This window comes from Eptatretus burgeri, chromosome 9, assembly GCF_056783735.1.
Source record: "Eptatretus burgeri isolate ZD-2024b chromosome 9, Ebu_testis_v1, whole genome shotgun sequence".
NCBI lineage: Eukaryota > Metazoa > Chordata > Myxini > Myxiniformes > Myxinidae > Eptatretus > Eptatretus burgeri.
The window spans coordinates 76225325-76237820 of NC_140969.1; the positions used below are offsets into that span (position 1 = coordinate 76225325).

The following is a 12496-nucleotide window of genomic DNA, read 5'->3' on the forward strand; positions in this document are numbered from 1 at the left end:
GAATGGTCTAACTGGCACGCATCGGCAGTGCTTTTGAAGCAACCAGAATCCGATTCCCTCCTTCGACCAGTCCGTGGCGATGCATGTTGGCTTAGTTTTGTCAAATATGCGGACACCGTGTTCGATTTCTTGTACGATCACGTCTTTCGACTCGCGGAATATGTCCTCTAACTCCATGGACCACTGGAAGCGTTCTCCACTTTTCAGGAGCTTCCGGAATGGCTGCATTCGTTCGGCCATACTAAGGCGTATGCCACCTGGTTGACAAGCCCGAACCACGATCTGACGTCGGTGATGTTACGCGGTTGTGGGAAATCGTGGATTGCTTCCAGGGTAGCGGCTGCACGGTCGCACGTCGGTCATGGTGATGGTGAAGCCCGCGAAGTCCACCGTGGGTGCGCTGAAGACAAACTTCTCCGGGTTGAGGATGATTCCATTCCGGCCGCATATATCCAGCCATTGGACCGCCTGGGAAGTAGCTCCCCTCAATCGTGTCTGACCATAGGAGCGTGTCATCTACGCACTTGGTCTTGTTACCAATGTCCGCGACGATCTCATCGTATCGTCGTGAGTAACCGTCCCCGATGCCATATACCCTTGTGGGGCAGATAGGTACCGGTAGCGCCCCCATGGAGTGATGAAGGTCGTCTTGTGGCGGTCGTCCTCGTGTAGGCGGACGCTATGGTAACACCGTTCCATGCGTCGAATACTGTCTTGCGCTTCCCGTTAGGTACGCGTCTCGCCTGGTGGAACGGGGATTGGGTGTGGTGGGTCTCGCGGAACGCATGCTTGTTCAAGGCCTGAAAGTCGACGGTGCGTCGCGGCCTGCCATTCTTTTCGCGCAAATTACCATGCGGTGACACCATGTCACCGGCGTGCAGCAGTACTTCCTCCAACACGCCGAGCCGAACGTCCTGGTCGAGGCCTGCTTTTACCTCATCTTGCCAATGTATGGCCACGGAGATGGGAGTGTGATGGGCAACCGGTGTCGCATTCTCACTGAGCATAAGACGTAGTGGCGGGCCGGTCATTCTCGGTAGTGGCTGGTGTGGGCACGTGTTGAATGTGCTCTGAGCATACATCCTGAGTAAATGTGACTGTAGTGCCTCTCTGTTGGCCTCGGTCGCTGGCATGGGGAGTGCGGTCGGCTTGGTCGGCGGCTCCGCGCGTCGCGGGCAGTCGCACAATTCCGAGGTCGTCAGATTCACCTCTCTGAGTGTCGGGAATCTGTCCGAGATCATTCCCAGGTCCATGCAGGCCGCGCGGGAGAGGAATATGCGGTCTGAAGAGTCCGTCACATACGCGATTTGGCGCGTCTCCAATCTCCGAGCGTCGTCACTGTTACCGGCGAATATGACTACCACGGCTCCGAGGATACGAATTCCTCTGTTGTTTGCGGCCTTCATGGTCATGGATACAGGTATGAGGTCCTCGGTACTCAGGCCCATTTGTTGAACGACTTTAATGCCGATCAGGCAGCTCTGGCACCCCGTGTCTGCCATAGCGGGTAGGGTTACCGCGCGGGTGTGTTTCAGGAGGTTAAAACCCAGCACTTTGTAATCCTCGCGCTTGTTGGTGAGAGTGAGGTTGACGTATGGCTGCGGGTCGGATATGCGTTTCATCCACTTATCGCACATATCATCGTACAGGTGGTGAGCGAGGGGAAGCGTGCGCATTTCGTCCTCTGTGCTGGCCATGGTGACCGTGCATAGCTCGACGAAGGCTGCCGTCTGCTCGTCGTACATCCCGTCGGTCTCCTTAGATGGGGGTCTTGCCGATCGGCCGCCCAGGCACGCCGCCTTGTCGAGGTGATTCTGGCGGTCACACTTCCGGCACTTTTTACCGTATCCGGGGCACTCGGCGCGTCTGGCGCGCCATTGAGGCGTTTTGCCGTGGCCCACCTCGCCGCAGTAGATGCATACTCCTTCGGGCTTGGCCTTCCGTTTTTCCGGCCTGGCTCCTACACTGGCGCGGACGTCCTGTCGCTTTCCCCGCCGATACGAACTACTGATCGCGTCCGTGCTCTGAGTGTCAAGCAGGCGCGATGCCGAGCGTTTTCCAGACTCTTTGGCCTCGATATACTCTATCATGTCCTTTAATGGCATGTCCTGGTTCTTCTCACCGAGTAGGTCAAGTTGTATTGCTTGGTCCGCGATGCCACGGGCAACCACGTTGCGCAATATCTCTTCGGTGAAGTCGTTGACCTGATCGCACCCCGCCTTGGTGCACTTCATTTCATACTTGCACGTGTCCGCCTGCCCCTTGATGCGGGCGTGGAACGACCGGACGGGCTCCTCGTGTCCCTGCCGCATGTTAGACAGGGCCACTCGAGCTACCATCGTGTTCTCCGTCCGGACGGCGAGCGCCTTCATGGCGGCGAGGACGTCTTCTTCATCGCTGCCCACGAGGCTCCGACCCGCCGCGCGAGTGAGGTCCTTTCTCAGCTCCTCCTCACAGCACTCCAGTAGCTGCGCGACTATGTCGGGTCCGACAAGCTTAGTACCTGTTTTGTATTCGCCCCAGCGGGTTATGAAGTACGACCAGGCCTCGCCCGTTCCGGCCAGTGCTATGGAGGGACGCTTGAGTTTCTCCATCTTGGCATTCGAGCTCGCCGCCCCGGGGGCGGCGACGTGCACAGTGCCGTGTATACTCAACATGGCGGCCACCACTGCCGCCTCTGCGTGTGTAGCCATATAGTCACAACCCTCGATCGGGCACTCTGCTTCCACCGGCGCCATAGGAACAGCTATTCTGGAGTAAACGTTCTATTTTCGGTGATGCACACGTGTGTACAGTGTCCTGGGGGCGAAGATTGGGTACAGTACCCGAGAAATCCAAACTCACTGTCGACGTTCTCGTGGTCCGTTTTCACCCAGTTGTGTCCTCCTCAGCACCGACGATCTTTACTCGACTGCATCAAGTTGTTTGATTATAAATAAGAACAGAGTTCAATTTGTTCGACCACTTTATTAGCGTGGAACGACAATAATCAAACAAGTATTGAACAGGTTGAAACACCCACAACATCCCTGGCTCCGGGTCAGGCTGCGCAGGCGCACTGGCACAGGGGACCGTCGATATGTAGAAGTACCGTAAAGTACAATGTTCTCTAGTCTGTCCATTGCTCATGTTTCTTGGCCCAAGCAAGTCTCTTATTATCATTGGTCTCCTTCAGTCATGGTTTGTTTGTAGCAATTCGACCACGAAGGCCTGATTCATGCAATCTCCTCTGAACAGTTGATGTCGAGATGTGTCTGCTACCTGAACTCTGTGAAGCATTTACTTGAGTTGCAATCTGAGGTACAGTTAATTGGCGATTTCTGATGCTGGTAACACCAATAAACTTATCCTCCCCAGTAGAGGTAATTCTGGGTCTTCCTTTCCTGTAGCGGTCTTCATGAAAGCCAATTTCATCATAGTGCTTGATGGTTTTTGAAACTGCACTTGAAGAAACATTCATTCAAAGTTCTTGAAATTTTCTGGATTGACTGACCTTCATGTCTTAAAGTAATGATGGACTATCATTTCTCTTTGCTTAGTTGCATTGTTCTTGCCATAATATTGACTGCGGCAATACAGGCAAGGATTAAGAAAGGATTAGAGAGGATTAAGAAAAAGTAGTTAGGGGGGAGGTGGGGAGAGCAACACCTCACCAAATGTTGCTATTCACTGCAGGTGGGAGGGGTGCATGGGAGAGAGAGAGAGAGAGAGAGAGAGAGAGAGAGAGAGAGAGAGAGAGAGAGAGAGAGAGAGAGAGAGAGAGAGAGAGAGGCAGACAGCGACAGAGTGGCAGATGTGTGGGAGGGGAGTGCTGCATTTTATGAAAGGGAGAGGGAGCAAGGAGAGAAAAAGTTGGGGGAGAGAAGACAGGTGAGGGTGGAGGTGGGGTTAGCAAAGAGAATGATGTGTGAGCTTAATGACTGAACCCGAAAAAAAACAAAAATGCATGTCAGAACAGCTGTACACACAACGACACAACAGCGTTTGTAAAGTAATCTGCTGGCACAGCTGCAAAAACTTTGATATTTCAGTTCCAGAAAATTTGTGGGAAAATGAACCAAAAGCAATCACTGAAAACATTGAAGTACCGCTCACGTTACCATGAGCATGGATACTTTACCGAAATGAACAACCAAGCAGCTTGGAGAATGCTCACCAAGTGGCTTAAGCACTCAAGCAAGCACTCCAATGAAACGGCTGTTTAGAAACGGCGAGTTTGCCAAGTGATTCGCAACATTTAACATACATCTCCCAGAGATGGCCAAAATGACAAGCCACAAATGCTGATGTCTCCAGGTGTTTATAAACATTGTAATATACCCAGCGATTCATAGCTATGATGAACAGGCATTCGCTAATATTCGTGAGGAAAGTGAAAGCAACAACTTGATCATTAAGAAATCGTTGCGGCCTGTTCCAAGTCATGGCATAGTTGGGCAGGCCAAAAAACATTGCGGTTTCAGACCCCAGTGAAGTTACCCAGGAAACGCCTTAAGAACCAGAGAGCGAGGTGGCCGCGGATCGCCTGATGAAGGATATAGTTAAATAAGGCCGTTAATTACCTTCAAAAGGAGTGTTTTAATTAATGCAAACACCCAATTTCACTCTTGCACTTCCTTGGAGTTTTCTTAGTTGGCATGCTAAGTTTCAGGCTGCTTGGTTTTATAGTTTTGGAGTTATGGAGGGGAAACACACACACACACACTGGCTTTAATTAGTATAGACATTCGTGTAGGAGGAGATAACAAACACTTAGCTCCATTATAGCAAATTATAGTAAAAAAAAAGAACCTGCCGTCACTGGTCAGTTCTGTGGTAGGTCTTTCAATTTTCGTTAGTGTTGACATTGTTCTTAGGGTCACCAAAGAGTATATACATGAATCACATGCAGGTCAAAGATGTGAGTAAACATCAGTCCACTTTACCGTGACTAGTAGATTACCCGTCCGATGGATAGGTGGCAGAGGTGGTTGTGGTAGTCTGTTCTGTGGTAGGCAGGTGATAGCACTGGAACAATCATGTTTGGTGATGTACGTCGGGCTGCAGAGCTAATACTCGGTGGCCTCGGCTTCACTTCATAACATCCCTAATTTTTGCTCATTTGCTCGTGATAGTGAGATAAAAATTATAACGATCCAGAGTCCTGTATACTAAGTACAATAGGGATGAGTTTTGTGGACCATTGACGCTTTGTCAAGGAGATAACAAGCACTTAGCTCCTTTATAGTATCGACGAAAGGGTGCACAAAATAAAGCTGCCATGATCAAAAACATTTGAACCAAACTCTTACATCAATGAACTTTAAAAATATGAACAAAAAACAAAGCAGAGCCTTTGAAGTGTCACCCAAAATGGAGACAGACGGTGTAAGCCCATGGATGACATTTGCTCTGCTTTCAAACATCCAGTGAATGTGACTGAAACTAGCTGAATATAGTCTCACAATGAAGATTACCGAAGAATGCAAAACCAACAAGAAAAGGAGCAATCAGAGATTGAAACCCTCGCCAGGACTTCTTTTGTGTGGTGTATTTTGTGTACTCTGTGTCGGAGTGGCGACCCGTCCAGGATTGTGCCCAATAGCCAAGGAGACTGCTTCGGCAGAACCAACACTCTGCACAGAGTGTGGTCCCAATCTCCTCTCCTCCTTGTGTACTGTATGTTATGTTATAAATAAGAGACATAATTAGAACTGCCACTTTATAACTGCTGGCAGTGATGACCGGGTACCAAGACGTCCCGCTTTGATGCAACCCCACTTTGATCAGACACCTGACGCTGAGCTGTGACGTATTTTTATTATTATTAATTATTCATTTTAATTTGGAATGGGATTAAGATAAATTCAATTCAAATCAAATGGAAGACCAAATAGGTACAGTCCTGCATTGGAGTAATCAGAAGGAACTCAAACAAGCAAAAAGCAAATATGAAGTCATCAGGAGGAACCTGGATAGGATTGGCATTTCAGCTGATACTCCTCTACCCTCAAATCCATGCAGGCAGAGTCAAGTTAGCCTTATTAAAAAAAAAACATATATATATATATATATATATATATATATATATATATATATATATATATATATATATATATATATATATATATATATATATATGTTGAGTGAGTATCAGTATACTGGGTATCAGTGAGTATCATGAGTATCAGTATACTGGGTATCAGTATACCCAGTATACTGGGTATCAGGATACTGGGCCGGTGTATACCCTGGTTAAAATAGGTGTACCATATCCCTGTGTCGAAAGAGGCGACCAGGGTTGCGTCAGGAAGGGCATCCGGCGTAAAAAAACATGTGCCAAATCACTATGTGGATCATACGGATGATCCGCTGTGGCGACCCCTAACGGGAGCAGCCGAAAGAAAAAGATATATATATATATATATATATATATATATATATATATATATATATATATATATATATATATATATATATATATATATATATATATATATGGCTGCTGAGTCACGTGACCGATTACATCATCAATTTTTTTTTTCTGTGGACTATTTTTACCACGAGATGACACTCAAAATTTTTCATACTGATCACATGTAGCATTCTACACATGTAATTATGACGTCATAACGAAAGCACCTGTGATGTCATCAAAAATCATGCTTATTTATCATGAGGAATAGTTGCAGTGTGCTAAGTTTCAATCTTTTCCTTAGTGCGGTTTCAGAGTTACAGAGGTCCAAAGTTTTCTGTTTACGAACATGGCTGCCACACCACGTGACATATGACATCATAATTTTCATTAAAACATTCTACATGAGGAGATGCACTGATGGTGTTAAATTTTTCCTCAATTCAACAAGCAGTTGTGGAGAAAAACATGAAAGTTCTGTGCAGACAAACAAACAAGCAAACAAAAAAACAGAAAGACAGACAAACAAACAAATGAAAAATTACACATAGAGCGACACTTGGCAAAAAATGAAGAAAGTACAATGGCACTCGGTGGAGTGCATACCTCCGCCTGGCTGAACAGTTTATGTTTTGTATCCCACTGATAGGCTGGATCTAAACCAAAATCTCATCCGCTTGTTCTTGTCACCGAACCAACTCATCCACCTAGTTTTGTCATAACTTGTACACAACGTTTTGAGACAATATATATATATATATATATATATATATATATATATATATATATATATATATATATATATATATATATATATATATATATATATATATATATATAATTTTGGCCTGATCTATAAATTTTTAGAAACTAGGCAGATGTTGACCTTTTTACCTTAAAAATAATTGGTGGGTGAATGAATTGATCTGACATGCAAATCTTGTTCAAATTTCAAGTCAATTGGATTAAAGTTGAGGATTTTATGAAGTGTACCTAAGTTGTTGACCTTTTGACATATGTTGACCTCAAAAATAATTGGTGTTTGGATTCAGTGATCTGGTATGAAAATCCTGTTCAAATTTCAAGTCAATTGGATGGAAAATGACAATTTAAAAAATTTGGCTGACGTTGACCTTTTGGTCAAAGTTGATCTTTTGGTCGATGGTAACCTCATAATTAATAGGTGCGAAAATTGAGTATTTTCGAAAATCTGGGCCAAATTGGCCTTCTGGCCAATGTAGACCTTTTTGGTCAGCCGAATTTTACAAAATTTTAATACGTGACCATAATTTCTGAGAATTTCAGAATGATCGATTGAGCGTTTTGGGCTGGAGGCGAGCGGATAGAGAAACAAACAAACAAACCAATAAACAAACAAATGGAGGCGATCAACATACTTGTCCAGATTTTTTATATTTTTTGCCAAGTAACCAACGGCGATGAAAAACACGCTTGTCAAAAAAAAAAATTTGTTGTTAAGGCCTAAGTCACATTTGCTCTACGGCGAGGATACGGTGGCCGTACGCCCTCTGAATTGACAGAAACATGCGGCGGCGCAGAGTTTCTGCGGTGGCCTCAGGGTGGCCCTACGCCGTTTGGCTATATTTTACAGGTCGTAAGGTCGCCGTGGAATTATAACGCGGAGTTATACCTTTTTTCATTTCTACGTTCGCCGTAGCAATTCGACAAGCCGAAACAAAAAACTGGTGAAAAAAATAAAAAATTAATCCACTCGTTACCGTCCGTCTGGCCGCACGTTCGCCTTAGGGCCCCCCTGCGGTCGCCTTGCGGGCACCTTGCGTCTGCCTTGAAAATTCTATGGCCGCCGCAGGAACGCCGTAAGGTCACCGTGCGACATCAAATCAAAGACCGTACAGCAACCCCACGTTTTCGGTCTCCACAATTTATAAATTCGCCGTGCGGCTCCCCGAAAAATAAAAACATATGTGAATGCTTCATTGTGTGACCGTGGAAATACTGCGGCCGCCGTATAATTGCGAGTGGCCGTAGATTTTGGAGACCCCACGGCCGCCGTGGCAAATGTGACCTAGGCCTAAGTAACAAACAGAGGCGATGAACATACTTATCAAAATTTTATTTATTCGCCAAGTAACAAACGGACCCACACGCAATACCCTCTCCTTCAGCGAGGGTCTTTTGAAACGGTTCTCTTAAGTTCGTTGCTTAAATTAGTTGCCCCCTCCCTTAGCCCACCCCAAACCCACAACCCCTAACCCACATTTCCATTGTAACTGCAAGATAAATGCCACCTTCACATTCCTACCTTCCTCATTTCTCCAAGAAGAATATAAGTAACACAATAAATAAGTAAACAAATCTGATTTCCTTTACAGGGAACTTCATTGCAGGAGGAGAGACCATTAGGCCCGTCAAACCTACATAATGGTTGCCAACCGATGGTTGTTTGTCCATACTATATACTTTTTAAATACTGAGCATCAAGCAAGGAAGCAGCACGTACCGTTTTAAAGTCTTTGGAATGAATGACTCGTCCGGCGCTACGATCCACCAAATTCCCAGACTCAAAGTGGATGCTCGAAATAGAATTTAAATTTTCAGATGTCTCCAATTTCTTACTGCTTTCCGACTACGATCTGGAAGTTCCACCTCTTTCATAGTTTAAGTTTAATCCCAATTGTATCACACACAGATGAAAACCCAACATGGCCCTTCATGGTATAAACAGACAAAAATGTCTGCTTTGTCACCTGATTGCTCTGATGAGGATCCGCTGTGTCTGTGTTAGATTTTCTGACTTCAACTCACAGGTACAGTTCTCACGAGCTGCATCACCAGAAGAAACACCAGGACCTGCACCAGAGGGAGGTGTGATTGAGCATGGCCTTCCTCACTCAAAAGGTTATGTGTGTGCAAGTTGCTCATTGACTTTTAGTTGCTGCAGACAGAAAAAGTGCCTTTGAGCTCCATAGGAACAGCTTGTGCACAAAAGGTTATGTAATGGTTGAAAATCACTCCCCAGTTTCCCATGCTCAATATATTTCGAACACACACACACACACACACACACACACACACACACACACACACACACACACATCTACAGGTGTGACCAAAATATTGGCACCCTTGCACTTTTTTCAAATAACTCACAATTTTCTCGAAAAATAACTTGAAATTGGTGAAAGTATTTTGTCTCCACAGTTCTTTATTTCACTGTTCATATTGCAGAACCTTTGTTTTTGAAGCAAAACTTAATATATCCTTTTAAATCAGAAAACAAAAATTAAATGGCATTGAAAAATTATTGACACCCTTGACTTAATATTTGGTATCACAGACAGCCTTTGAACAAAATAACTGCAGTCAAGCACGTCCGAGAGCTCTGAATGAGCTTCCTTTATCACTCTACTGGCAGTTTGGCCCACTTTTCTTGTGCAAACTATTCCAGTTCTCCAAGATTTGAAAGGTGCCTTCTCCCAACTGCTGTTTTCAGATCTCCCCACAGGTGTTCAATGGGATTTAGATCTGGACTCATTGCTGGCCACTTCAGAACAGTCAAGTCTTGAAGTGTGTTTGGGGTCATTGTCCTGCTGTAAGACCCATGACCTTTTGACAGGGACCCAGCTTTCTGACACTGGGTTGAACATTGCGCTCCAACATGCCTTGGTAATCTCCAGATTTCATGATGCCATGCACACATTCAAGGCACCCAGTGCCAGAAGCAGCACAGGAATCCCAAAGCATCACTGAACCTCCTCCATGTTTGACTGTAGGGAAAATGTTCTTTCCTTTGAAGGCTTCATTTTGTTTTCTGTAAACATAGAGATGATGTGCTTAACCAAAGAGCTAGAATCTGATCTCATCTGTCCACAGGACATTCTCCCAGAAGGAATTTGGGGAGAAGGAATTTGGCTTGTTCAGGAGTGTTTTGGCAAACTCGAGTTTGGCTTTCTTATGTCTCTTTCTCAGCAGTGGGTTCCTCCTGGGTCTCCGACCATATAACTCCCTTTTATTGGGTTGGCGATGGATGGTGCGAGTTGAAACTGTCGTACCTTGTGTCTAAAGGTCAGCTTGAATCTGTTTAGCAGTTGATTGAGATGCTTTCTCCACCATTCGAACAATCCTTCACTGCAATCTTCAATCAAGTATTATCTTGCTCCACATCCAGGTTGGTTGGCTGCAGTGCCATGGGCCTTAAACTTCCTGATAACATTGCGTACTATGGACACCGGAACATCAAGGTCTCTGGAGATGGACTTGTAGCCTTGAGATTGTCCATGCTTGGCTACCATCTTGTGTTTGACCTCCTCAGACAACTCCCTGGTTTTATTTCTTTTCTCCATGCTCATTGTGGCACACACAGTGACACAAAACAGCAGAGTGACTCCTTTTCTCTATTCAAACTGGTTGAATGAGTGATTTTTATATTGCAGGCACCTGAAACTCACCACAGGTGAGTTCAATTCCAAAGTAAAAGAGAATCACCTGCTTGAAATCTATTTCCGACAACTTCTAAAAGGTGCCAATAATATTGTCCGGTCCATTTTCGAATTTCTGTGTGGAATAAGCAAAGATTTCGTAATCCTTTCATCTTTTTTGTTTTGTTCCACTGAAAACCAGAGATATATTCGTACATGTGTGGATTACAAAAGATTTTTTAAATTCCAACAATTTTCTGGAAGAAATGGTGCATTATTTGAAAAAGTGCAAGGGTGCCAATATTTTTGGCCACGACTGTATTTCTAACAAAAAAGTATAATGAAACAAGCATTTGGGATCCCAGCTCCCAACAATTTATACAGTTACTCCAAGTAGGAAATTTTGCCCAGATGTTAGCAAACAATGGCCAACTCCTTTTGAGAGACACTGTGGTATCTTTAACACCATAATATAAATACGGATGGGACAGCCGGCTTTACACCATTGTCCAAAGGACAGTGTCCTCCAGCATGCAATGCCTCCATTGGTACTGCATCCTAATTGCAGTTTAAGTTGGATGCCAGATCAACGAGCTGTCCTTATTTTCCCATCCCATTTCCAAACAACCAAACAACATTCCCCACGAGGTTCAGCCAATTCTTCGGAATTCTCAGATGTGTGCCTTGGGATTGCTGTTCAGCATGCCCTATTGTTTCTGCAGCAGGTGCAGCAGGCTGGATTATGGTGAAGGGATATAGAACAAACTTTTTCAGGTTTACAATTGACATTAAAGGTGGCACTTGTGGATTTCCCAAGGCGTGACAGCCAATACTCTTGTGGCCCATTTTCTTGGAAGATGACAGTTAATATTGTAAAGTACTGTAATAATATTGCTTCAAAAATGACTTAAGGGAAGAGGTTACTTCTTAATTTGTCTCATCATCAATGTTGGCAGAAGTGTTTTGTAATCCACATTAGCAACGGCTGGGATCGGACATATAGGAAGCTCCCTGTCATCCTCACTCTCATGTCTGTCTCTTCTCCCACTTTTCCCTCTGTGTTTAACTCTTAAATCATCCTTTCACATCAAACAACTGCACGTTCAACATTGCATCTAGTCCACATGTGTTAGGTGCAACCCCTCCTTCCGATGAGATGACACATCCATGTGTGCTACTTCAGTGCCTCGCAAGCAAGTGAGCAACACTCACGGATCAGGTGGAAAGACTGCACCACAGGGTGTCAGCAGGATTGGCTATAAAAGGCAGCAGCACTTGAATTTTCAAGAGATGCGAGACAGACAACAAGGTGATGCCACAGAAACACGAGGGACAGATGTCCAGCACCCGAGACAAGACATACAAGATGACCTGCACCAGAAGACACACCAGACCATTGAGGCAGGGTCTGAATGGTGAGAAGGGTTCAAAGGGTGAGCCTGTAGAAAAACATGCATTGTGGCTCCTGATGCTTCACAACAGGGAACACTACACATCAGCACCACAACATGTTGTCTACTGTACTGTTTGTTCTGTGTTCCTGCTCAAGTATGGCCGTGTCAACTCCGTCAGGCTGATTGCACAGTTGGGTTCTTGCATGGTCTCTATTTCAGCTGCTTTCTTGTTCAGATACCCTGTCCCCATCCTCATTATTTATTAAACCTATTACTTTTAAAGTGTATCTCTGTGTGTATTGATTGAG

The 12496-nt window shown here is 45.0% G+C and overlaps 1 protein-coding gene across 2 annotated transcripts in view; it reads right to left on the reverse strand.

The window, feature by feature from the left end:
• LOC147020394 (potassium voltage-gated channel subfamily KQT member 4-like) overlaps positions 1 to 12496 on the reverse strand; it is a 177421-nt gene that overhangs the window by 18154 nt on the left and 146771 nt on the right. For both annotated transcript variants that reach the window (XM_085895714.1, XM_085895713.1), the window contains exon 10: positions 9124 to 9226. In XM_085895714.1, the coding sequence (XP_085751840.1) occupies positions 9124 to 9226 (103 nt within the window). The remainder of the gene's footprint in view (positions 1 to 9123; positions 9227 to 12496) is intronic.